The sequence below is a fragment of the Xenopus laevis genome, chromosome 3S (genome assembly GCF_017654675.1).
Source record: "Xenopus laevis strain J_2021 chromosome 3S, Xenopus_laevis_v10.1, whole genome shotgun sequence".
NCBI classification, from domain to species: domain Eukaryota; kingdom Metazoa; phylum Chordata; class Amphibia; order Anura; family Pipidae; genus Xenopus; species Xenopus laevis.
In genome coordinates this window covers 78,175,775-78,200,981 of record NC_054376.1, presented here as the reverse complement: position 1 = coordinate 78,200,981, position 25,207 = coordinate 78,175,775, and the positions used below count along the sequence as shown (strand labels likewise).

General features: G+C 36.1%; 1 protein-coding gene across 1 annotated transcript; it reads right to left on the bottom strand.

The window, feature by feature from the left end:
* Positions 1-1,075: 1,075 nt before the first annotated feature.
* On the bottom strand, positions 1,076-16,955 carry gpr37.S (G protein-coupled receptor 37 (endothelin receptor type B-like) S homeolog). Its single transcript, XM_018255841.2, has 2 exons — positions 14,416-16,955; positions 1,076-4,165 (listed from the first exon to the last, which is right to left on the bottom strand). Exons 1-2 carry the CDS (start codon positions 15,415-15,417, stop codon positions 3,347-3,349), a joined length of 1,821 nt encoding a protein of 606 aa, XP_018111330.1. The 5' UTR covers positions 15,418-16,955; the 3' UTR covers positions 1,076-3,346.
* Positions 16,956-25,207: the final 8,252 nt, after the last annotated feature.

Sequence of the window (25,207 nt, the reverse complement as noted above, 5' to 3'; positions counted from 1 at the left end):
TATGGGGCAAAAATCCGATAAAGTCAAGTTTTTTTTAAAAAAGTTGCACAATTCAAATTGACACTCGATTTTGTCATGACTGTTTGTCGCACCAATTATTTTGAGAAGTTTTATTAGTAAATGAAGGGGATTTGGATTTAGGAGTTTGGTAGAATCCGTTTTCCTAATATAGTAAGAAAAAGTCTTAGAAAGAGTTTTGGTAAATAACCCCCTTGAATTTTGGTTATCAAAACCTATGTAATAAAGCAATTGTATGGTACAACTGTTATCCACATGCATCTGTGGGTCTTACAATCTCCTCCTTTTTAAAATAGTACCTTATTTATATAAAAAGAACTTCTAAAAGAGAATGCATATATTTTATAGGTGGAGGGTATCAGTAAAGTATATCAACTTCAAAATCAAAAATAATTATCCTTTATGAAAATGCATTAGTGAGTTATTTTTATTTGCACATCCATTTTCCAGCTTGGCACAAAAATGAACAATACATTATAAACACTATATTAAAGTATATTCCATTTGTTATTCACAGACAAGTTGTGTAAAAGCCTTTGATGTCACTAAATCAGCTCTAAAGTGAATTCATATGTTAATAGAAGACCCTGTTATTGTTAAATGTGCCAATCATTAGAAATAATTGCTCTTTTCATATCAAATATCTGCTTTAATTATTCTCTCTGAATGAAACAATTATTCCTCTAAATTTGTTTTCTTTTCTTTCTTTCCTTATTGCAATTTTTTACCCTTGATATGCTAAATCCACAAACCCTATTTATGTCAATCACAAATTTCTTTTTGTTTCCCTTTGCTGGGAGAATTAGGGTTGTGGAGCAAATGGCATTACCAAGCAGAAGGTCTTATATTGTTTAATTAGCAGTGTATTTTTTCCAATCACTTTGCATATCCAGCTATTTTGTACGTCAATGTGAATAGGAACTGCTGGGATGAGGAGGGCATTAAAATAATAAAAAATAAAATGTTTGTGGCTCATGAAAAAAATACAAATCTATGTTGTGTTTAGAATATTGAGAAAGTTAAGCAGACAAGAATGGTGTTGTGTAAGTCCAGATTGACATCCAGAAAGTGGACTGGGCAGACTGGAACATGGCCTAACAAGACACAATCTCTCTCTCTCTCTCTCTCTCTCTCTCTCTCTCTCTCTCTCTCTCTCTCTCTCTCTCTCTCTCTCTCTCTCTCTCTCTCTCTCTCTCTCTCTCTCTATACACTACATATGTATGCAGTCCTGTACAGCAGTCACAGTTTTTGATATTCAATTTTATGTTTATGTGAATATTACATCACAGTTACAAAGAATGCAAATTAAAATCAACTTATTTGTTGTTATATGAGGAGAAACAGATGAAGCTGGGACCTTAAATAAAATCATATTTCAAAGGACTAAGATTTTGCTAATGTTTTACATTTAAAATAACATTTTATGAGATCTATAATGCATTAAAGGGATGGCGCATGAAAGAAATAACACTGTTTTTTCACTGTTATTGGGTGCAACTCCCAAACTGCTTCCCTCTTAAAAGGGATAGGCATAGTGCACAGAATGGGAGTCACATTGTATTCCATCCTCTTGAGCTGTCTTACAATCTCCATGTGTCTAGCATGACATTTATTGGCATTATGGACAATCAGTTACAAAATGAATCCTCATATCTACTATAATTGTTCTCTTAGCCTAATCTTGCTAAATCTGGAATAGAATGCACTAAAATTACATTTCATTTTTTAGATAACTATAAAGATAAAAATCTCAGTCTGATTAAGAGATTTAGGGGGAAGTGTAATAAAATTTGCAAAGAGAACATATTTACGAATAAAAATTTGCCTTTAACACCTCCTTGAAGGTGGAGTAAACCTTTGGAGCAAACGTAACAACTTTTTCATTAAGAAGTTTTATTACATACACTGCACACTAGTACAAACTATAAAATTCGCAATCACTGTCCTACTGTCATGTTAGGGGCAACGTGTTTGCAAGTACAACATTTTTCACATTCCCCCATAAGAACCTTTACCAGGGGGCATGACTACAGAGGAAGCAGACCCTGCGGCAGCAGGGGGGCCCAGGAGGTATACAGGGCCCCATGAGGCCCTAATTAATGAGCAATCTCAACATATATTGGTAAAACAAGACAACCTCTACATATATTGGGGACCCTACAATTACTTTGCTGTGAGCATACCTTGAAAATATGTATTTGTCCTTGATTAAAAACAAATATTGATTGAAATCCTCACCTACCAGAAAAGCTTCATGCAAGTTCTAGCTTCCAAAAAATGAATGAACCAAACTGTCAGTTGACTGCTGCCAGGATCATATAATCTTGCCTTAAATCCTTCCACCCTCGCTCTGCATACTGCTCAGTGGCCCTGGTGAAAAAACAATATTTAAATTTACAGAACCATATTTCAAGTCATGTTTTTGATACTCCAGTTTTACAAGTTTAACATTCAGATATTTAAAGCTAAATGCACTAAAAAATTAAGTAACACAAATATTTACTTGCACACTTCTTTATCCTAATATAAAGCTATTCTCATCTCAATGTTAAGACAAAATCCTTGATTGGTTTCACATTAACAAGCTTGCTTGGCAAGCTTATGGAACATGTCATTAATGAATAATGATATACTAGTTTTAAAAAGTTTTATTAAAAGTGAATTGAAGTGCAGAAAGTATGTAGAATGTAGAAGAAATGTAGAATGACCACATTATATATAAAATGTAATACAGCTGAAATGGTCTCAATGTTCAACTGTTCTCTTTCTAATTGTACAAATGAATGGTCAACTATTCTCTTTCTAATTGTACACTGATTAGTTATATATTCATAACTGTTTAGTTATTGCTTAACAAAAAAAAATCAGTTTTGATTAATCAAATCCGTAAATAACACTGGAACATAATTTGGGGTCATAAAAGAAAAAGTTTACATTCCCTTCAAAAATATTGAACGGCAGTTTTTAAAAAAAAAAAAAAAAAATAGAAACCAAATGCTAATTTGGAATGTTTAAACCAATATCAAAATTCAGTGCAAACTAACTTTGTATATAATTTTACCTATTTTTTAATATAATCTCTCCAAAAGTTAATATTCGTGATTATCAAATAGCTAGCAACAAGCCAATTAAGGTGCAAAAAAAAAAGTTAGCTGTTTTTCTTTCTTTTTTTTCTAAGCATACCCTGTCAGGAGTACTAAAACCTTGTGTGATTTAAAAAAATGTCTAAAACGTTCATTGTACAGTGTTTCATTAAAAAAGTTAACACTAAAAACATTTCAAATGTGAATCACAGACTTTTGTACAAGTACATTGAGAACGGATACTTTCAACAATGGGTTCCTACTGATGCAAATGTGGAAATTTCACGGCGTATTGTACTAAATGGGGAAAGTTCCAGTTCTGTTGTGTATTCGTTATCATTATCGTCACTGGTTGCAGTTGAGGACTTTTGAATGCATTCATCACAGCAGCAACAGCAGCACTCCATGAATGCTCGACTGAAAGGCTTGCAGAAGCAGAAAAGGAGGACAGGGGTAACACATGATTTAAAGAACAAAAGAAATTGGCTAATGAGGTGAAGAAGATCCAAGGTTTGCCTTGACACTCCATTGGACATATAAGCTGCTACGATATTGCAAATATTTTCAGGGATTACACAAAATCCATACAAAATTGTTAGGGCTACAACAGTACAATTCATTTGACTTTCAAGTTGAATCTGACGTTTATTCCCTCTTGTGCAAGCTTTCTCGGCTTGTTTTATTTTTCTTGCTGTGACCAATGAGCAGGTTATTGTAAAAAGAGTAGGCAAACAAAAATAGCAACCAAAATACCACCAGAGTCTTGCACCATCATATGTAAGAGCCAACACATAAATTGTATCAGGAAGTTCAGTGGATATTTTCACAACACATCGCTCACGAAGAAACGGGCCATTCATGCCTGTGTCCTCTATGGATAACTGTCGAAGGACAACTTCAGGCAGTGCCAGGACTAGTGCTCCCACCCATATCACAGCCAGCTTGGCAGTTGTTGAAGTGCAGTTTTCAATCATCTCGTAATACATCTGTACATTAGTGGCAGCACGGAATCGGTCAATGCACAGGGCACACAATGTAAAGGTGGTTACTCCAAGGGAAGCTATCTGTTGGGAAAATATATAATAATTGTATTAGACTGTATATCTATAGACTTCAAAATAACAAATATTCTTCATCACCTATATATCCATACTAGTTGTTCTTATAACATCAATGCTGTGCCTTACAATAAATCACATAATAACCAATAACAAGGCTCATGGGTGCAAGTCCATCCAATTAGTCTTATGTAGGTGTGGTTTTAGGGGAATATACCTAATTATTCATTAGATTGTATTCTTTTATATACAAGGAGTTGTAAATCTAAAAAAGAAGCAATTTGTAAGACATTTATTACAGATATTAACTGATTTTTACAGTGTTTCTAAACATAATAGCTATTAACAGTAGTATTTTTCACTTGCTATTCTCTCCACGGACAATTATAACTGTTGATTTATTATTATTTATACAGCACCATAATCAGACATAAAGTTTCACTAGATCAGATGTTCACTCTTAAAGTTGCATATTGCAAATGTAAAGAGACAAAAGGGGGCCCAGCTCATGAGCGTTTATAATGTACCGTAAGCGCAGACAGAACTTTGAAGAAGCATGCAAGGCATTGATGGAATTCAAGACTTTGCTGGAAGAGAGCTGGTTTGTGCAAGCATGAGGCCACTGAATGTCAAGATGACTTCTAATACCCATATATTCATTGCAAGCACTAGGTCTTATGTTTCTCCACTGTCTGGGAATTTGTGCTATAGTTTTTATATATAATTATCTCCCTCCCCATCCTTAATTTATTCGCCAGTCTGTCTTACTTTACCCTAATTTCCACATATTCCAATCTTTCCACTTTTCCATCTTTGTAAATCTCTCCCTCAACCTTTTCACTTATATCTGGCAGTGACCATGTATTGGTGCTATACCCAGCATGTAGCAGAAGGGGATGAGAGTTCTGACTCCTAGGGGCAGATTTATCAAAGGTCGAGGTGAATTTTCGAATTCCAAAAATTTGAATTTCGAGCTATTTTTGGTGTCCTTTGATTAGGGAATAGTCCAAATTCGATTCAAATTTGCAAATAAATTGAAAATTTGAATATCAAAATGCACCCATTCGCCATCTAAAACCTGCCAAATTGCTGTTTTAACCTATAGGGGACCTCTTAGAACCTATTTGGAGTTAATAAGTGAAAAATGAAATTTTATTTTTTGAATTCGCTATTCGAATTCGGCCCCTTTTTGATCGAAAACTGACCTATTCTACCCCAAAAAAAACTTTGATTCAATTTTGGTTGGTCTTTTTGAATTTCAAAGTTTTTCCAATTCGAAATTCGACCCTTGATAAATATGCCCCCTAAGCTTCCACCACACTAATCAAATCCTTTGCAGTAACAGCAGGCCTTTCCTCTCCTACTTGTACTCACTTCATCTCCACACACCTGCTTTCTGATCAAACAAAACCTGCTACCCTAGTTTCATTGGAAAATATGGACAGATCACACACACTCACTTCATTGGAAGATATGGACAGATCACACACACTTTAATCTTTAATTAATTAAGTTACAGTATTTATAGAAATGTTACACTGATTTGTACACTGATGTTGGGGAATAAGGCCTAACTAGAACTTGGCATTTCAATTCAACTCACAAATGTTAGTTGGGTTGAGGTCAAATTCTTCCACTCCCATCTCAGCAAACAAACTCTGTACAGACCTTGCTTTGAGTATGGGAGTAGTAGTATGCTGAACTAGGTAATAGCCTTCCCCAAAAATGTTGTCAAAAGTTAGGAAACATGGAACTGGAATCTGCCAAACCCAGACCAGTCTGTAAGTCTGCCATCAAGTTTCATCCCTTCACATAACATATTTACTATTCTCTATACTCCAGTGTCATAGCTCTTTACAGCACTTCCTCCATACATGACACTGCACACTGTGAGGCCAGACGTGTGTGGGGTGGGTGCAGAGGACTCTTGTATGTGTCTATATGTATTTTGTGGTCACAGCCTCATTGCACCCCTGCCTAATGGTTTTAAAAATTAGTGGTGAGCACAACTTTCCCTTGCCTGATATCCTTAGTGATGCCATGCTGCATAGTTCCTATAAATGAGAGATTATTAACCTATGGGTTGGATCCCTAAAATGGGTCTCCATTAGCGTGGGTCTCGATGATCCTTTTTAATACAATGATACAGGTATAGGATCTATTATCAAGAATGCTTCGGAGCTGGGGTGTACCTTTCTGAAATTTGGATCCCCATGACATAAGTCTGCTAAAAAAAACATGTATAAATATTTAATATGGATTAAATATGTATTAATGCAGCTTAGTTAAGATCAAGTAGAAGGTACTCTTTTATTATGGCAGAGAAAATTGTAAAAATATTTGAATTATTTTCTTAAAATGGGTTCTAATGAAGATGGTTTTCTGGATATTGGAATTCAAGTTAAGGGACCCCATTCCTGTACTGTTTTTTACAGGGAAAAAATAAATATTTTTTTTAAAAATTAGATTTGCTTAAAATTGACTCCATGGGAGTTTGCCTTCCTGTAATTAGAACATTTCAAATAACGGGTTTCTGAATAAAGGATCCCATACTTGAATTCAATCCGATAATAGCAATCAAAATAAGGCAAATCATTATTTTTAAAACAATTGGGTTGCAACTCTGACTCAGAGATTTAATCTGCTTCCTAAATAATATGCAGACTGATGTATCATATCAAACCAATATTCTCCAATAATACCTCAATGAAGTGAGATATAGCCTGAAAAACAATTACACTACAAGGAAGGGTCAGGCTTCCTGAACTTCCAACTACCCCTGACTACAGTGTATTTTTATTCTATCCTCACATGGAATGCTTGCACATGTCAGTGGGAATGTTTAACTCATCTATACCTAGGGACAGGATTTCTTTTTAAGTTTAAACTTGTTGTGTCAATTTTGTTAATCCACTAAAATGTTTTTTGCTTATAACAGGAGGAATATATTTAAGTTTACTTCATTCTATGCAATGATTGTGCTGCTATAATCCAAGACACATTGGAGGAGAGCATTTATTTGTTGCTTGTTTTAGATGTAGAATGTTATACTCTTGTGGTGAGAAAATATTTGAACCAACATCTTCATTTCTCATATACAAACCATACGGCCATCAACTATGACATGTATTAAACAGTATTAGGTTTTGTCTCAAACAAAGAAAGATAAAAAACCTCAGATGCAAGCTTTAACTAGTAAGCATATTTACTTTCTATTGCATCACTAATGTCCTAAAATCCTGCTTGACTGCATCAGAGGTTCCAGAAATTGCTTAATTTTGAGATTAGCTGGGATAACTTAATTGTGCAGTGCAATGAAAAGCATATTTTGGAAGAACCAACAAAAATCCAGGGTGGCCACAAATGACCTAAAAATTACAATGATGATTTAGTGTTTCCACCTTTAGTTTCTCCTTTAAGCCTGGGCCTTCAAAGGTTACGCCACTGTCTGCTGGAATTATAATATAGGATTATGATCTCTTCTGACATTATTATATTAATTCATTATTATTATAATTCAATATTATTATTAGTAATATTTTTATTTGCAGTAACATGCAGTTAAATCACTGTGCATTTCTGCCAACATTTAATTTATCAAAGTTAAAGAAAGGGCTTACTGCTGGGTTGTACACTTTTCGTGGGCACTCAATGGACTCATTGGTCATAAGCATTTGATGCCTGAGAAAGTTTCATTAAATGTATTTGCTGCTGCCTTTTGAAGTTTGTTAAAATATAAATTAACCAATAGTTACTTCAGGTGTGTGGTTTGTATTTCTGCATTGCAGTGCTGGGATCCAGAGTTCAATTCTAACCTAGGCATGTAGTCTGTGTGTTCACCCTGTTAACCCCCAGTGTTCCCCCTACATCATTATTTACCCCAACACCTAGACAAATGGTAGTATCTAAAATGTCATAATGATTTTTATATAGAGGGGCAGATTATCTGCAGCACATTACACCAGCCCAGCCTTTGGATCATAAGCCATACTCTGCTATGATCTATACAGTGAACTAAGCCCTAAAAAGCCAAAGCCAGGATTCTAGCAAATTTGGTAGCACCCGGCACTGTCAGACATGAGTAGTTCACAGAAGGTGTGCAGAGTGCAAACAAAAAGGTTTTTGGCCAGTATTTTACAATGCCATGCATAATGTGATAATAACAGAACTAAGAAATAGAATCACAGGACTGTGCAAAGCATTGTGGCAAAGCACTTGGAGCCCTGGCTGTGGAGGAGAGTCGAATACTGCTAAATAGTTTCAATGGCACATATTGTTAGGACAAACAATAGAGAGAGAATAGCAAGGTACAGACAGATACTACTTGCAGGAGCAATTTGTTCATTTGAACATTTAACTGAACTATATTTCTTTCATTATGCAAAATCTTATAATCCTTTAAATCATTTTGGTGGAATTTCCCTTTAAATTCACTCTATCATCAGAAAGTAACTAAGTACAAATGCTGGCATGTTATTAAATTAATTGTAAATCAATCTGCTAACATTGTGTGAAGCAGATACAATAATAAAGCATTTTCTTACACTGTGAGGGCAGGGGAATCATGAAAGTGCCAGATCTCTGTCTGATAGCAGCCTAACTACTGTAGCAGGGACCACCATAGAGGCAAACACTTTCCAAGGGGTACTTATGAGACTGTGAACAGTCTGTATCAGAAAATAAATATGCCAAGGTTCACAACAGTACAGTAAGTTCACAATCCTTATCCAGCTCAACTTGTATCACTTCAAGTTTGATTCACAACACCCACCTAAAAAGTTTATATAAGGGAAGTAAAATCTTTATTCCCTATGGTGGCATTGCAGGTGGACGAGGTCTACACACATATGATGCATTTAATAATTCCCACCGAGCACAGAAAGAGATGTTATATACCAAACAATATCACACTATATATTCTCTTTGTTTGTTTCCTGGGCCTTTGGCGCTGGCTCCTATTGCAGGTGTTGTTTGCAGATTGTGACTCAGTTATTGCAATGGAGAACATGACCTTTGTTATTGTCTAGAGGTGTTCATCCTCAAATCAAATACGAGTGCATGATTAGTGTATAAAGGGAGGAAATTCTGGCTGCCTGATTTTATACATATACAGCTGCACATCTTTCATTGCCATTATTTTATAATAAATGCCAAATTCACAATTACGGATATAGCTATTTACATAACTGCTGCTTTTTCCCAGATAAAAAGTTAAAAACACATATTCAGAAAAAAAGTTACATTATGATCAACTACTTTTTACTTTATATTAAAAAAAAAACTATTTACGCATAATTGTTACTAGGTGCCGGTTTCTGACATCGAAGACTGCAACATAGGAACAAGGGACTCTTAATAAAGCATCTTCTAAACAATCAAGACAAAAAGAGTAAAACAAAAGATTGATGGTGTCACATGACTCGTGTACTTTCCCACCAGCTGAAAAACAAGGTCCATTGTTCTTTGCCAAAACACACTACAACAGAGAGCATTTGTCTGAATCCCTTTCAGAAATAAATTTGCTACACCATGCATAAGAAGCATCATATACAAATATTTATTCATAGTGACAGAATGAATGGGAGAGAACCACACTAAAAGGATTTGGACCACAAAGTGAAATCTACCAAATATGTTACTTGGGATGAATCCAGGCCTTCTATTATGAGTACCTCCAGATTATTTAAAAGACGAAATGCTTGATTGAATATTGCACATTATCAACATATCATTTGCATATTGTTGGCTGCAAAATAAGTTTGCTCTTCAAATGAACAAAAGCATTGGTAGCATCTATTGTACCTACACAATTTGACTCTACTTCTACTAGAAGACTGTACCATGCAAAGTGTTGGAATTTTATAAATATACTCATGAATTTATGAGTTAAATATGTTGATTGAAGAAATTTAATACTGTACACTATAGAGTGGCATGATGTTTCCCCATCTTTATCACCAGTGTTTAGAAAACAACTGTGGTGTCAGAAAGAATATTGGGGGGGGGGGGGAATAGGAGCTTGGCTTCTCTTGTATTTGATGTAGTGAGTGCAACCTCTATAGGAAAGTATGGGCTCTTTTAACCTATGGATTCCCTTGAGGATGAACACATACAAAAGCCACTGCATGGGAACACTTGAGAAAACACTGCTATGTTAGACACCTTAGGTCGGTTGGGGAATGGGTGCACATGGCTACTTTTTAAAAATTAAAATAATACAAGGTGTTACTGTCTCTGGTCCCATAGTAGGATTGTGTCAGAAACGTTTTATGACCAAAAATGCTGGGTATATATATATATATATATATATATATATATATATATATATATATATATATATGTAAATTGGAATAAGAATTTTTTGAACTATAAACCAAAAATGCTGGGTATATATATATATATAAAAATTGGAATAAGAATTTTTTGAATTATAAACCTATAGATGGATATTCAGAATTCAAACTAAGAATGTGCTGCAACTGGGGAAGGGTTTAGAAGCTGGTTCCCAAAATGTTACCCTACCTCTCAGACATTGACATTCAAAGACATCGATTCAGGGATTGTTTTTCCTTCCTTACGATGGACCATACACCATGAGATATGAAAGTCCTAGGCCAGGCTGGGCTGAATGGATTTTGGGCTCTTGTGGACCCATTGGTTGAAGACCACATCAATGAAAGCAGACCTGCCCAACAGATATCTGCCTCATTTTCAGCAAACTATCAGTTGGTCAGGCCATCAGGAGGCTCCATACAAATAAATAAGCTGCCAACTTGGGATGGAGGGGTAAATCACAGCCAGTGTAATTTTATTTTGAATGAATAATGAGATTCAGAATGTTTACTTTGTAGAATGACACTTATCTTGTTGCATATTGCTAACCATTAAAGAAGCACCAGAACAGAACACAAAGTTACCTTCTGACGCTGGCTTATTCAAGCTTATCAAGATATCTTATGAGTACCATTAAACTGCAGAATAGGAAGAAAATCCATAATTCATCTTGGAAAATATTGTCTACAATGACAAAGTGATTGCTGATATGAAACTGGTCTTATTTGCAAACTGACTAAAGGATACAATGTTTTTCCCCCAGAATTCCATCACCGTTGTCCTATTGCAAGTTGTGGCAAAAACTTGTCAGGCAAGTTACTGACTTTCTTCAGGTCATCCTGCTCAGTGACAGGTGCAAAATACAGTGTACCTTAGAGCACTACATGTTGCAAATAATAGGGGCAACAAAATTATTGACTTTGGCAAAAAAAAAGATGGTGTAGTGCCAATATTTTGCTTTTAGTAATTTGAATAAATTAACTAAGGACAAAGTATTTATTTACTAAATTATCATTCATGTGGAACACTACTTATTTTAAAATAATAGTACAGACCAGACAGACCAGACATTATGCTTATATGATATGTCATGGCACAGGAATCATATTAAACAAAGAATGAACATCCTATACCCTCATGCTGAGAAGTCGGCTTGAAGTTGATGAAGAAGTAATAGAATTGCTAGCCCTCTGAGGCAGGGCTTTACTTGTGTATTATGCCTCAGGCCCTCCTTGCAAATACACCATTCATGTCACACCAAAATGCTTGGCTGTTGTGAAATAATCACAAAAATTGTATTTTACAAAAATGATCTAAAGCCCAAAGGAAATTTCAAATTGTGTTTACACTGTATTAACACTCTGCTCACAATGTTTTATGAGGCAAAGCTAAACAAAATACAGTAATAATTTAAGGAACATTTTTTTTCTGCAAATCCCAATTTAATTCTTAAAGGCCAGTTTATAAAAATGACCAGAACTTTCAGTACATATATATAGCCTACATGTATCCCTTTTCTATCTCAACAATTCTAGTCCTTGGATCCACAAAGGGGTGGTCAGATGAGATTACTGACTAGACTCCCACCACACAATTCTGCACAGTAAATTTACGTGGGAGTGACTCCTGTGCTAACCACAGACCCACCTGTACAAAATGTACACAATATGCACTGTATGTACTGTGAGATTTTCTGCTACTTAAATGTTGTAAAAGTGATGTAGGTTATTTTGGATGAATTTATCTCCTGCTTTTCTGAATTACGTTTCAGGGTCTCCATACTGCCATAGATGATTCTGTGTTATTCAATCACATAAAGATTGCTAGAAAGCATTATAAAGCAGGATTTAACTATTTCTGCATGGACAGGAGCAGATACTGTTATATAACTTCCAGGGTATAAATGTCTCCCTAAATAGTGGGCCATGTATTAACAGTAAGTTCCACTTCTAGTAACCGATGGTTACCAATCAGCAGGTAGCAAATACGGGTTTGGACCTGATACAACAAGAAACCATATACTGCAAGTTTGTTCTGTCTAAAATTATTTAGACAACGGTTCAACATACATTCGATGCAATTTTGAAAATATTTTAGAGTAAAAGTAATTTATATTGAAAACAGTGTGTTCATTCCTCTTGAAACAATGGCACATAGGTCAGTTTCCATTCAATTCAAATCAGCTGCTTCTGCTATATTGTTTCAGTCAGTAGTGCAGAATGTTTAATAGAATTAATTAATATTAAATAATGTATAATTAATATTTAATTAATGTGCAACATATATGTATGGGGTAGTTTACTATTCCCAGGGTGCAAGTGCTAGAGCACTGAGAGGTATGCTGTATATGCCTCCTACCCTGCAATAGTCAGAACTATATTCTACAGGTAAGTCTGTGTTCCCCGGTAATGTCACAACACCAGAATGCCTTTGTGCAAAATGCAAAAAAATGGCTAGTTTACTTTCACTATGCAAACACAGTTTTTGGATAGAAGGCACTGCAAAAGCTGCTATGCAGATCTACTAAAATGACCCACTATATCATCATTCCATAATAATTAATTTAAAATGAAATAAAAATTAAATTAAAATAAAGTTATGTTGCTTATGTTTTCCAAAATACTTACTGAGCAAATCGCTGAAGTATTTCTATGGAAAAATTATTGTTGGGATCAGTCTCCTAAGATCTATAAAACTGCTCTTAGGCACTATTGGATTCTGGACAATCCAAATGAAGAGCTCCTCAATGAAATGCAGTTTTTAGGTAATTTAAAAATGTTACCAGCATACTTTATTGTACAGACACAAAGCTACAACCCAGTCGTTTATGCCTTTGGGTGTTCTATGATCAAATTGGATAAGCAGTACTGTGTCTCTCAGGTCGAATCTGCTTTTGTTATATAATCGAGTGCTTGGGGATGGTGGTGTATGTGAAGCCAGTTGGCTTTAAGCTTGTTTGGCACAGCAACAAAATGATGTGCCAAGATGCTGCATTAGAACTGAAGCTAGGTCAGTCTTAAATAAGGAATAAATATGCATGAACATCCAGATCCTCTGCAGAAATGGTTTGTTCCAGGTAGTAGCTCCCAACTATCCCCTGTTGTGTACTGCTACCAGAATTAATGAGTCCTTACGTTTCCACCCTAAACATTACACACCAAATGTACTTCTGGAATTTTAACAGAACATAACATAGCACCAGCATTATTTAATCAGATGATGTGTAATCCAAGTAGTACTTAATGTTAATGGATGCAGAACACAGGATGGGGACCTCTATGCAAATGAGTGAGTGGGATGCTAATTCAGTTGGTCTTGCCTGTGGGTTTTTATTTTGCAATATGTTGCATTCAGCATCACACTGTAATTCACAAAATACACACAGAATGTTCCCAGTAACCAAGAATAAAAAAAAAAACAAGAATAAAACATAAGCAGGATGTTCATGTTAAAATGATCTTTCGGTATCATGCAGACGCTGATATATACAGATAAATTCCATTTGGAGTCCCTATAGTTTATTTTTGTTTTTTCTTAATTATTTTCCTTTCTATGCTGACTGTCTCTGAAATATAAAATGTTTTCCAGTTGCTAGGTCAGCTTTGCCCTGCAACCAGAAAGCACATTCATTTTTCTGACCAGGCTATTTCTTGCTTATATTCCAGTCTGCCATTTAACACACTACCAAGTTGCTAGGGTCAGTCACAACCTAGCAATATGGTACAATTTAAATATTCAGCTGAAAATTGCCTGCCTTTTTCTGCATTCATGTAAAAGTTAATTTTAAACTAAACGTCACCTTCCATTAGAGGCACCTAGAATTGTTTTTATAAAATAGTGCATAGTAGAACACCATCAATAAAAATAGTACTAAAAATGTAGCAAACATGCAAGATATATCAGTGAATATTTAGAAGTATTACCTCAATGTATGGTATGATTTTGCAAGAAAAGTCCTCCAGGAGCCACTTCTTGGTAAGTTCATGAAATATTACCAGTGGTAGGCAAAAGAAAATGATCAAAAAATCCCAAAATGCTAAGTTTGCCAAAAGCGAGTTTGATATACTTCTCATATAGTAGTTGTGACAAACTATACACATAACAGCCATGTTGCCCATAATACCTATGATAAAGATAATGACAGACAAACACATGACAGCATAGGCACCATATGAATCTTCTGTTAGTGGGTAAAAGGGATTCTTTATATGTAGTTTTTTACTTGAAGCATTTTTTGGTACCAAGGCTTGATTAATGTCCATGTTATCTGAAAATACTTTAAGATCATTGGTTAGAAAAGGGACAGAGACATTTAAAGGCAATGCTTGTGGGTCAGTCCCAAATGTAGTTTTCTGGCTTAGCCGAGTTTCATTGAAATTGGTTGAGAAATTGTTTATATTTGAGGTTATGTCTGTGCTCTGGTTTTTTTCTCCCAACTGAAGTTCAATCGCTCCCCTTCTCTTTCTGTGAATATGAATCTTTGCTGTAATATTGTTTTCATTTTCCGGTGAAACCTTCTGCCTATCAGATCTGGTTTCCGCAGCCAAGTTTCTCACCTTTCCATGTTCCTCCAGAATGGGTTTATATTGCATATTCAGTGTAGTTAATGAGTCTCGTTTTCTTACTCCATTTAATAGAGATGAATTCCACACCAAGTCCATAGGTCCTGTGGGATTATTTTCATTTTCAGGGAGCCTTAAATGGCAGAGAAGTTTTCTTAAGGTCATTTCATTTGAAAAGTTCCTATAGTTGGGTTTCTTATTTGTGTAAACATTGCCAGCGGCTGAATGACTACCATGACACCAGCTTGTGCCCATAATTTTACCATGCTCTGGGCTCATCAAACCATCTTGCAGCTTGACAGCACTCACAATTAAAATCCAGACTGGAAACAAGGAAAATGAGGTGAAGAAAGGATATTGCATGATTGAAATTGAGCTTCAGTCACCAACTAATGAATCTATGGGGTAGTTCTACATATTTCATCTGACAGCAGTACACCAGGCAGGTAGGATCACTGATGCATGTGAAACAATGCTCGGGGTTAGTGAATTACATTGGCAGTAAGGGAATAGAACAGAACTCAACTGCAAAACTAGTATTGTGTTCTGTTTTTAATACAAAGGTTGACAATAATATATAAAGTTAAGGTTCTCACTGCTATGTATCCACAAAAATGCCAGGGCTCCACCCTTCTTGTACCAATGTCTCTGGAAAAAAAATGTTTGGTTTGGTTTTGAAATTTTTTAGTATCTCCTATAGGCAAACACATCTGTTTCCTTGGAAAAAAACCCAGAACCTCATTTCTCTCAGCTTCTTTATAATCCTCAATGGAAATAATCCCTCCTTGTCTGGTAGTAAACAGGTTGCAGCAATGTCATCTGATCAGGTTACAGGGGTGCATGTGAAAAGAGAGAAGGATGTTGTCCGCACCACTGCCCTTTGTTCTGCACTTCAGGCGAAAGCACCAGGAAAGGTAAGCGGATTCATAAGGTGCTGGGAAAGAGGCACCTTGGCAGTGGAGTCTTGTTAGTCCCTGCCGAGCTGCTGTCAGTGCACACAGAAAGGAGCCCCGCCTGCTGTCAGTACAACACTCTCCTACTAGTCTGCGCTTGTGTGTGTGTGGCTGGGAAGAGACAGCTCCTCCCTCTAGCTCATGTTGCTAAAGGCAATTTGCACACCTTGCAGTCTCATTATTGTATTAGTAACGGGAAATGCATGTGCACTGGTAGACAAAATAGCTTAGTGTAGTTCATAGTACATTTTAATACTGTGTCTGAGGTGTTTTTTCTAAATCCAGGGCTGAGATGTAGTAGCTTCCTTCAGTCCTATTAGTGACAAAGGCTGGAAGGGAGGGGTGTGGGAATAAGCAGAGGCTCAGGACACTGGCAGTGTTGTGGAGAGGAGCAGTTTGTTGCATTATTCCTTGCCATGGCAGCAGCTTTTCTAGCCCTGTGCTGCACTCATAATGGTTACTGTGGCCATTTTAATAAAATAGAAAACCGAACCTGTTTAGGGTGTGATGGGCTAAAAGGAGCCAAAAAGCCCTTCACAAACAATTACATGCAAATGAAGCCTTCTGAAATCAGAATGTATTTACTAGTCTCATGCCATAAGAAATCCTGACCCTAAATCAGGAGGCAGCATGCACCTACCCTGCTGTTAGAACTCCTATATCTCTACATGTATCCTCCCTCTGCCATCCGCTACCTCAGTCCTCCATCCCTCCTCCCTTAGTCAGATGTCAGCCCACCTCCTTGCCTCCTCCTGTGTCCTGCTTCACACCTCCCCTATTGCGACTGCATTGTAAAGTGCCCGTCCTCTTCTTACTGCTCCGCTCTACCTTTTTCCGGTACCTTCCACATCGTAGTGGGCACATAAGGTGTTAAAGGACATGTAAACCCACCCATATAGAAAGATAATTATTAATTATCCTCTCTGAGAGGCTGAAAAACCTGCCACTCTGGTCACTCAAATGTCCCTCTGCAGCATTCGCTTAATTACATAGAATTGCTTCTCCCTGGCTAAATCACTCACCCCCTCCCTTACAAATTTGCTGTGGCTGTCACCACAAGCGACCACGTCATCACTGACCTCTGTAAACACGCCTGCTCCTGCCCAAGTGCCAATGAAGAGATCGCATTGCCGGTTCCCATAGTAACAAGATTAGTACTTATACTTGCTGTCAGGCTTTGCATTTGAAACTTATTCTTGCTCCTGACTTCAGCAAGCAGGCAGCTTAACCATTTCAGTGCTCAATTTAGTCAGGAATTACTGTCAATGTAAGGTCTGCCTGTGTGGCATTCTTTATTGCATGCTCTTGACACTGAATAACATATAATTATACCAAGGGACACCATAATTCCACTGTGTGTTATATATTTCTATACATATGGAAAGTGTCCTTTGATGCCAATACTATTCATTTTGCTTGCCAAAACTGTCTGTACATAATATTAATAATACATGTAATTTGTTCATTTAAAACCTTCCTAATTTAGTATTGTTTGTCCTGCAAATTCACATAAACAATAAAACTATAATAGTGTTCTTTAGTAACAAGGCTCACTTAAATAAAAAAAAAAATAATCAATTATCTTGGCTCCAGGCGGTCTGGACTCTCTAAAACATAAAAAGGATTTTAAATCTTGTTTTATGTTTTTAGATTTCCATGCAATAACAAAATCCTCCTTTTGGTAAATTGACTGTACAGTCAGATTTACAAAGAACAAAATACACAGTCAACTGAATTTTTTTTATACTTTGAGAGAATACTTTGCTACTCTGACCATGTTATGTTTGACAAAAAAAAGCTCATATTGCTCATAGGGTAGACTTGGCCAAGTAATTTAAATAATACTTGTTCACAGGGTATACATGGCTTCTTTTGGCTTTATTACATTTCACAGCTGCTGTATGAAATGTTTTCCTCATTATCATAAATCACAGCTCTCATCATCATTGATCAGGAAGTCCCAGGGAAATCATCAGGACAAATGGAAACAATTGCTTTTTAGATTTGTATCAATGAGGTTAAAAACCACATGATTGATGTAACAATTATTGCCACAGATCAAGTAAATTGATGTTAACTAAATATAAAACTATTGTATCATCAGTTTGACGTATGGCATCAGTATAAAAGTGTATCCAAAAAGCTGTCTGGTGTAAGGTAAAGAAAATATGGAAAAGACAAATATATTTACATACAGTATATGACATTGACAACATGCATTCTTTTTACACTCTTAGAAAAGACAAGAAACACAAAACAAATTGACTGTTTCACAAAATGTTGGGAAACCCTAACCATCCAGCAACATTTTTACTTAATATTAATAAGATGTATCACAAATTTAAAAATTCGGGTACACAGGCTACCTAGACAATTCCCATACAAAAGTCTTAAAATTCAGACCTAAACAAATATATTTCAAGATGGATTTAATACACGCACCATGCTTGCTATTTTACCACACAATTTAGCTAAGCCCACCTATGAAAGTCATAGATGATGATCTCAAATATATGACAGATCATACTGTATATATTTCAGATCATGTCTGATTTGGCAAGCAATGTTAAAGGGGATTTAGTACTAGTATGGGACCCTTTATCCAGAAACCCATTATCCAGAAAGCTTTAAATCACAGGTAGGCTGTCTTCCGTAGACTCCATTTTATCCAAATAATCCAAAAAAATTTAAATTATTTTCTTTGTCTCTGTAATCAAGCAGTTCCTTGTATTTAATCCCAACTAAAATATAATTATTCCCTAGTGGAGGCAAACCAGCCTACTGGATCTACTTAATGTTTAAATTATTTTCTAGTAGACTTAAAGATATATTGACACCAGAAATGAAACTACTTATTTTACCTCTATTATAATATTTGCATGCAACTTATCATTTTGCCTTAAAAGTTGATGCCTGATACATTTATATTACAATCTGACCCCCCTTGTTCCTGTATGAGGGGACTGCCATATTTGTGCAGCATTAGTCACTTAGCATTAGAGACGCTAACTCACAGGTTTAGAAGGGACAGTCAGGTTTGGGATCTTCAAGTAACAATCACTTACAAAAGCAGACCTACAACCAAAAAGTAAAATTTTAATATACATTCATATTTTAAAAAGTTTTTTACTGTAAGTATTCCTTTAAAGTATCCAAACTAATATATAATTAATCCCTACTGGAGGCAACACCAGCCTATTGTAATTATTTTATGTTTAAATGATTTACTAGTAGACTTGAAGCATGGAGATCCAAATTCCAAAAAGATCCAAGGTCCTGAGCATTCTGGATAACAGGACTCATACCTATAGTAATACACACATTTTTTTTATTAGGTTTTGTTGTGAAAAAACATCCATAGCCTCTAATGGCCACAAAAAAAAGTCAGCAGTAAACAAAAAGTAACATGGTATGAAAAAGTTCACTGTGAAAAAATGCCCATTGTCGTCAATGCTTTTTTGCAATTTTTTGCTGTATCAAGAATTTTGAGGCAAAGTAAAAAGAAACAGATTCTGCTAAGATTGCATTAACTGATAGGTCAATAATTAATAGAACACCAAAAAAATATACTACTTAATTTTTTATAGTAAATAGAATGTAATAATTGTAACTAATTGTAACTAATAATTGCTTGTTGACATAATACCACTCATTTGTTATCATATATTCTTTTTTTAACATTCCTTTCCTGTTAATTTTTGAATTGTATTTTATTTCTACAAAAATGTATATAAAAATCTGTGTTGGTACACACATTTTCTATATATAAAATTAAATGGTTGAACAACTTAATATCAATATACGTAATACACAAGAGCCATAGATATCCTTGAAATGGTATTCTTATAAACAGAGCTTACTGGTGTCATCAGTTACAATCAGTGGTTCATGACATAATTTCTGTCACATGACTAACTGAAAATTGTGTATTTTAATAAAAAAAGTATGTACCCCCTTGTAAAATATGAGAATATTCAAAGACAACACAGAGTTTCATGACCTGTATAAAAGCATTGGGCCTTCAGCCTCATACCTTTATTTGGTCACTTTGGGGACTTATTTTTATATATGACAACAGGGGGTACATTATTCATTGTCAATGTTAAGTATAATAAGTATGATATTAATAGCAACACAACAAACATTTCGATATAATTGTATAAAAGGGTGCTTGGTATGATAGAAACATGGTTGATAACAAAAAATGTATGTTGGAGCCTGGTTTATTTGTTTCTCTTCTGTATATGGTTTCCAGAGTTCTAGAATATCATGGGAAAGGTATGCTGTACTTAATGATTACCAATCCACTTGATATACCAAACCCAATGTTAAACAATTTACACCAGCCACACAATAAACACACTTGACTATTTTTGTTGGAAAATGGCTGCAGCTTATTTATTGAAACCAATTTTAGATACTCGATTACATTTTTTGCATACATAAGCCTAGCCACCCAAATTCCTTCATTAGGCCACCTATCCTGATATTGTTACGTCTTTTCATTTTTAGCCAGGAAGCTATAAAGGATAATAATTTTTCTCCAAGCTGTGAATCAAAGCTGAAAGTGTATATATATATTACACTGTTTGGTAATTGTTGTAAAATGGACTTTGGGCATTATAAGATATTCCAAAAATACTATATTTAAAACCTTCACTAGTTTGGTTACTATATCTGAAGAAGGAGGCATGCAGCAGTTATCCTTGCTTGGACTTGCCATGTTGTACCAGTACATGTTTTGCTTCACTGTGTAAACTGCCCCCTTTGATTACCTCCCTTGGAATGACCAATAAGTCCTGGCTCAGTGATACTACTGTCTTTGTTGCAAGAACATAAAGCTGTCAGTGATTATACTATGAAAGCTTCTATCACTTAGCAACAAAGTATATGAGTCTGGCAGTTGCTGGAAGAAGATCATTGTCGATGAGACATTGGTCAGCAGACACTTAGTCCAAACATAAAAAGAAGGAGAAAGATCACCAGTGCACGATTTGCCTTTAAAAATAATTTTTATAAAAAATGAGGTGTTAGGACCACACTTTGGCCAAAATCTTAATAACCAGCAATGGTCCAGGACTTCAAACTTGTCACAAAAAGTCACCATCTTGGAAAGTGTCTGTGACACTCACATGCTCAATGGGGTCTGAGCAGCTGTTGAGAAGCTAAGCTTAGGGGTCATCTCAAATCATCAAGCATGTATCAGTCTCAGTCTCAGTTCCTTAGGATATAAATGCAGAAATTGCCACAGTCATATTCTCAATCATTATCATCTCTGATTCAAAAAGCATGTTAGGGACAATTGTTCATTGAGGCCATGTGGCGCCATTGTAATAAAGGAACAGTAACATCAAAAAATAAAAGTGTTTTAAAGTAATGAAAATATAATGCCGTGTTGCCCTGCACTGCTAAAACTGCTGTGTTTGCTTAAGAAACACTACTATTGTTTATATAAATAAGCTGCTGTGTAGCAATGGAGGCAGCCATTCAAAGGAGAAAAAGCTCATGTTACACAGTAGATCGCAAATAAGCTCTGTCTGTCTAATGGTGTTATCGGTTATCCATTAGTTAACCTGTGCCATATAGCCGCTTGTTTATATGAACTATAGTAGTGTTTCTGAAGCAAACAGATCAGTTTTACCAGTGCAGTGCAACAGTACATGATATTTTCATTACTTTAAAATACTTACATTTTTGGTGTTACTGTTCCTTTAAGTTTATTGATCCAAAAGCATTCTCTTTGGAGAAGCATTTCTGGTCAATGCCAATGTATTTAAATGTTGGTAAATTATGGCCCTTCTCTAAATAGTGTTTAGCCACTGGTTTCAAGGTATGATTATCCCTAAATGCGGTACTTTTGGCGGATCGGTGGGCGTCCATCCTAAGACGCAAAGTAAGATCCGTCTTCCCCACATATGAAAGACCACATGGACAGGTAATTAAATAATTGACATGTGCGGTAGTGCATGTAATATGCGATCTAATAGCAAAGCGTCTACCTGTATGAGGATGTGTAAAACTCTGGCTTGGACTCATGTAGCGACATCTGAAACATCCCATCTTCCTATTTGTAAGCCATCCTGTCCTGGTTTTTTGATAGCTTGCTATTGGATCGGTTTTTACTAAAAGATTATTTAGGCTGACACCCCTCTTGCAAGCCATTATGGGAGGACTGGACAATATTGGTTTTAAACCGTTATCTGCCTGTAAAATATTCCAGTTATTGCATAACACATTTTTAATTTGTCCAGAACCCCCAGAAAAATGTGAAGAGAAGACAAGCCTTTGTGTAGATTGATCCCTCTTAATACAATGGCGCCACATGATCTCAATGAACAATTGTCCCTAACATGCTTTTTGAATCAGAGATGATAATGATTGAAAATATGACTGTGCCAATTTCTGCATTTATATCCTAAGGAACTAAGACCGATACATAATACTTTATTTAAGGAACGGAGACTGATACATACTACTTTATTTAAGACTTTTTGTAACATTTGTATTATTATGTATTTATATGTAACACTGTTGCTAATCAGCAGAGGTTGAACAGTAGTTAGTATTTCCACAGGGTTTCTATGTTGAAGTGGGGGGAGTCGGTGACTTCACTTCCTGTGTTGCTGTGTGTGAGAGTATAAAGCAATGGTTTTAATTACAATTGGTATCTTGATAACGTTGATACTTGTAAAATGTTTTTTAATATTTGATAAATAAATTAATTATTTTAAACATTTTTCCAGTCTACACACACACACACACACACACACACCCACACACACACACACACACCCACACACACACACACACACCCACACACACACACACACACACACACACACACCCACCCACCCACCCACCCACACACACACACACACACACACACACACACACACACACACAAACACACACACACATACACACAAAGCAGGACAGTGATTGTAACAATATGCATTGTACTATATGAAGATGAATTGGGACACTGTTTCTAGCTATGTTCCTTAAAGCAGAGCTAAACCCCAAACTTAATGGCTAAAAATGCTACATTTTTTTATACTGAACTTATTGTACCAGCCTAAAGTTTCAGATTCTAAATAGCAGCAATGATCCAGGACTTCAAACTTGTCACAAAAAGTCACCATCTTGGAAAGTGTCTGTGACACTCACATGCTAAATGGGGTCTGAGCAGTTGTTGAGAAGCTAAGCTTAGGGGTCATCTCAAATCATCAAGCAGAAAATGAGTTTGGCCTGCAATATAAGCTTATCCTACAAGGTTGATTATTAAAGGAGAAGGAAACCCAGTCGGCGCAAAAACCCTCCCGTGTGTTGCTAACCCTCCCTCCTCCCCCCTGGCCTACCTGTCCCGCTGGGCAAATGCCCCTAACTTGTTACTTACCCTTCTGCACAGGTCCAGTCTACGGAGTTCACAGACGCCATCTTCTTCCAAACGATGTTCTTCCTGCTTTGACCGGCGCATGCGCAGTAGGAGCATTTCGCCGGTACGGATCTACTTCGTGACTTTTGGCGCATGCGCAGTAGATCCATACCGGCGAAATGCTCCTACTGCGCATGCACCAAAACGCTGGTCAAAGCAGCAGGGGGTTTCCTTCTCCTTTCAATGATGATGTTAATTGCACTGGTTTCTGTATTAAGTACTAATCAGCTTTATATTGTGATATTTATATTCTATTTGTACTGTAAATTGTGAGTTGGCCCCTAAGCTGAGTAACACAGCACTTGTTTCAGAAATTTCATACTAGGAGCAAGAGTGTTAATCTTTTCATTTACTGATCTCCCTCTGTTGTAAGCTGGTCTTAAATGAACATACTGCAGTGCTGAAGAGAGTCCGATACTATGTATATTCAACCAAAATGTATCTAAGGAGCAGTACCTGAGCTCAATTAAATTTGTAATGATTTATAAATTATACAAATTAATGCAAAGTATTTAATATATTATATACATTTAAAAACCTGTGTTCACTTCATTATGGATTTTCTGTATGCAAGGTTAATGTTCTGATATGTAAGGGCTGAACTCCACAGAGCACTGTGCTGCGATGCGTCACGCTGAGAGGAAACGCAGACGACCAGTCGGAGGCGCTGAATATAATGTAAGCAATAGAAACATCACAGCTACAAACCACACACAACACGACTGGCAGATGAAGATGCAGCATGCGGCGTTCACATCCGACAGTCATGTCGGATACATGTTGTTTGTAGCTGCAAAGTTTCTATCACTTACATTATATTCGGCGCCTCCGACTGGTCGCTCTTAGCACCCTGTTTAGTCCTTATAGTTGAAGTGGGGGTGGTGCAAATCCTGCGTAGGAGGGTTCATATGTAGTGATGGGCGAATTTATTCGGCAGGCGCGAATTCGCGGCGAATTTGCGCGATTCGCCGCTAGCGGGAAAATTTGCAAAACGCCCGTGAAAATTCGCCTGAAAAAAATCGCCGGCGTCAAAAACGGGTGCCAGCGTCAAAAAAAACGTCACCGGCGTCAAAAACGAGACGCTGGCACAGTTTCGTGAATTTTTTGCCGTTTCGTGAAATTCGCAAATTTTCCGGTGAAGCGAAACGGCGCAAATTCGCCGATCACTATTCATATGTTATGTAACAGGTTGTGTATTTACAGTTAAAAAATGGTCAGTGAGACCTGAATCCTATACAAATACCCATATGCTGTAAATCTGCTGTAGGACTACACTGCAATTTATAAATAAGCCATTTACTTTATACCACTTTTTACACATTTTTAATTTAAACAAGTTTACACAACTTTATCATTATGGCTCTACAGACTTAAAAAATAATAAAGCACACAAGAAGTCAACTGTATTTTAATTTAAATTTAATTTCTCCTGATCATTTTTCTGAAACAATTTATAATAAAGTCAATCAGTAAAACACAGTAGGATATTTGGGACAACTGTTATCTATTTAAAAGGGCTGTTAAATTAAGAGTTAATAGCACCTTTTGTTACAGGTTATAAGAACGTTGTTTCACTTGCATGTGAAAAGGTGTTTATTTTGTGCATGGCAAACTAGAACGTTATTGTTCTGTAGGAATGTACTGTACAACTGATCAAATGCCTTGTCTGGGACTCTAATTAAAAACATTTCAACATCTTCCTCAGTACAAATGGATGAATGTGTTTGTAGAACAAACATTCATTTCAAGCCATTGTAAGCACAGA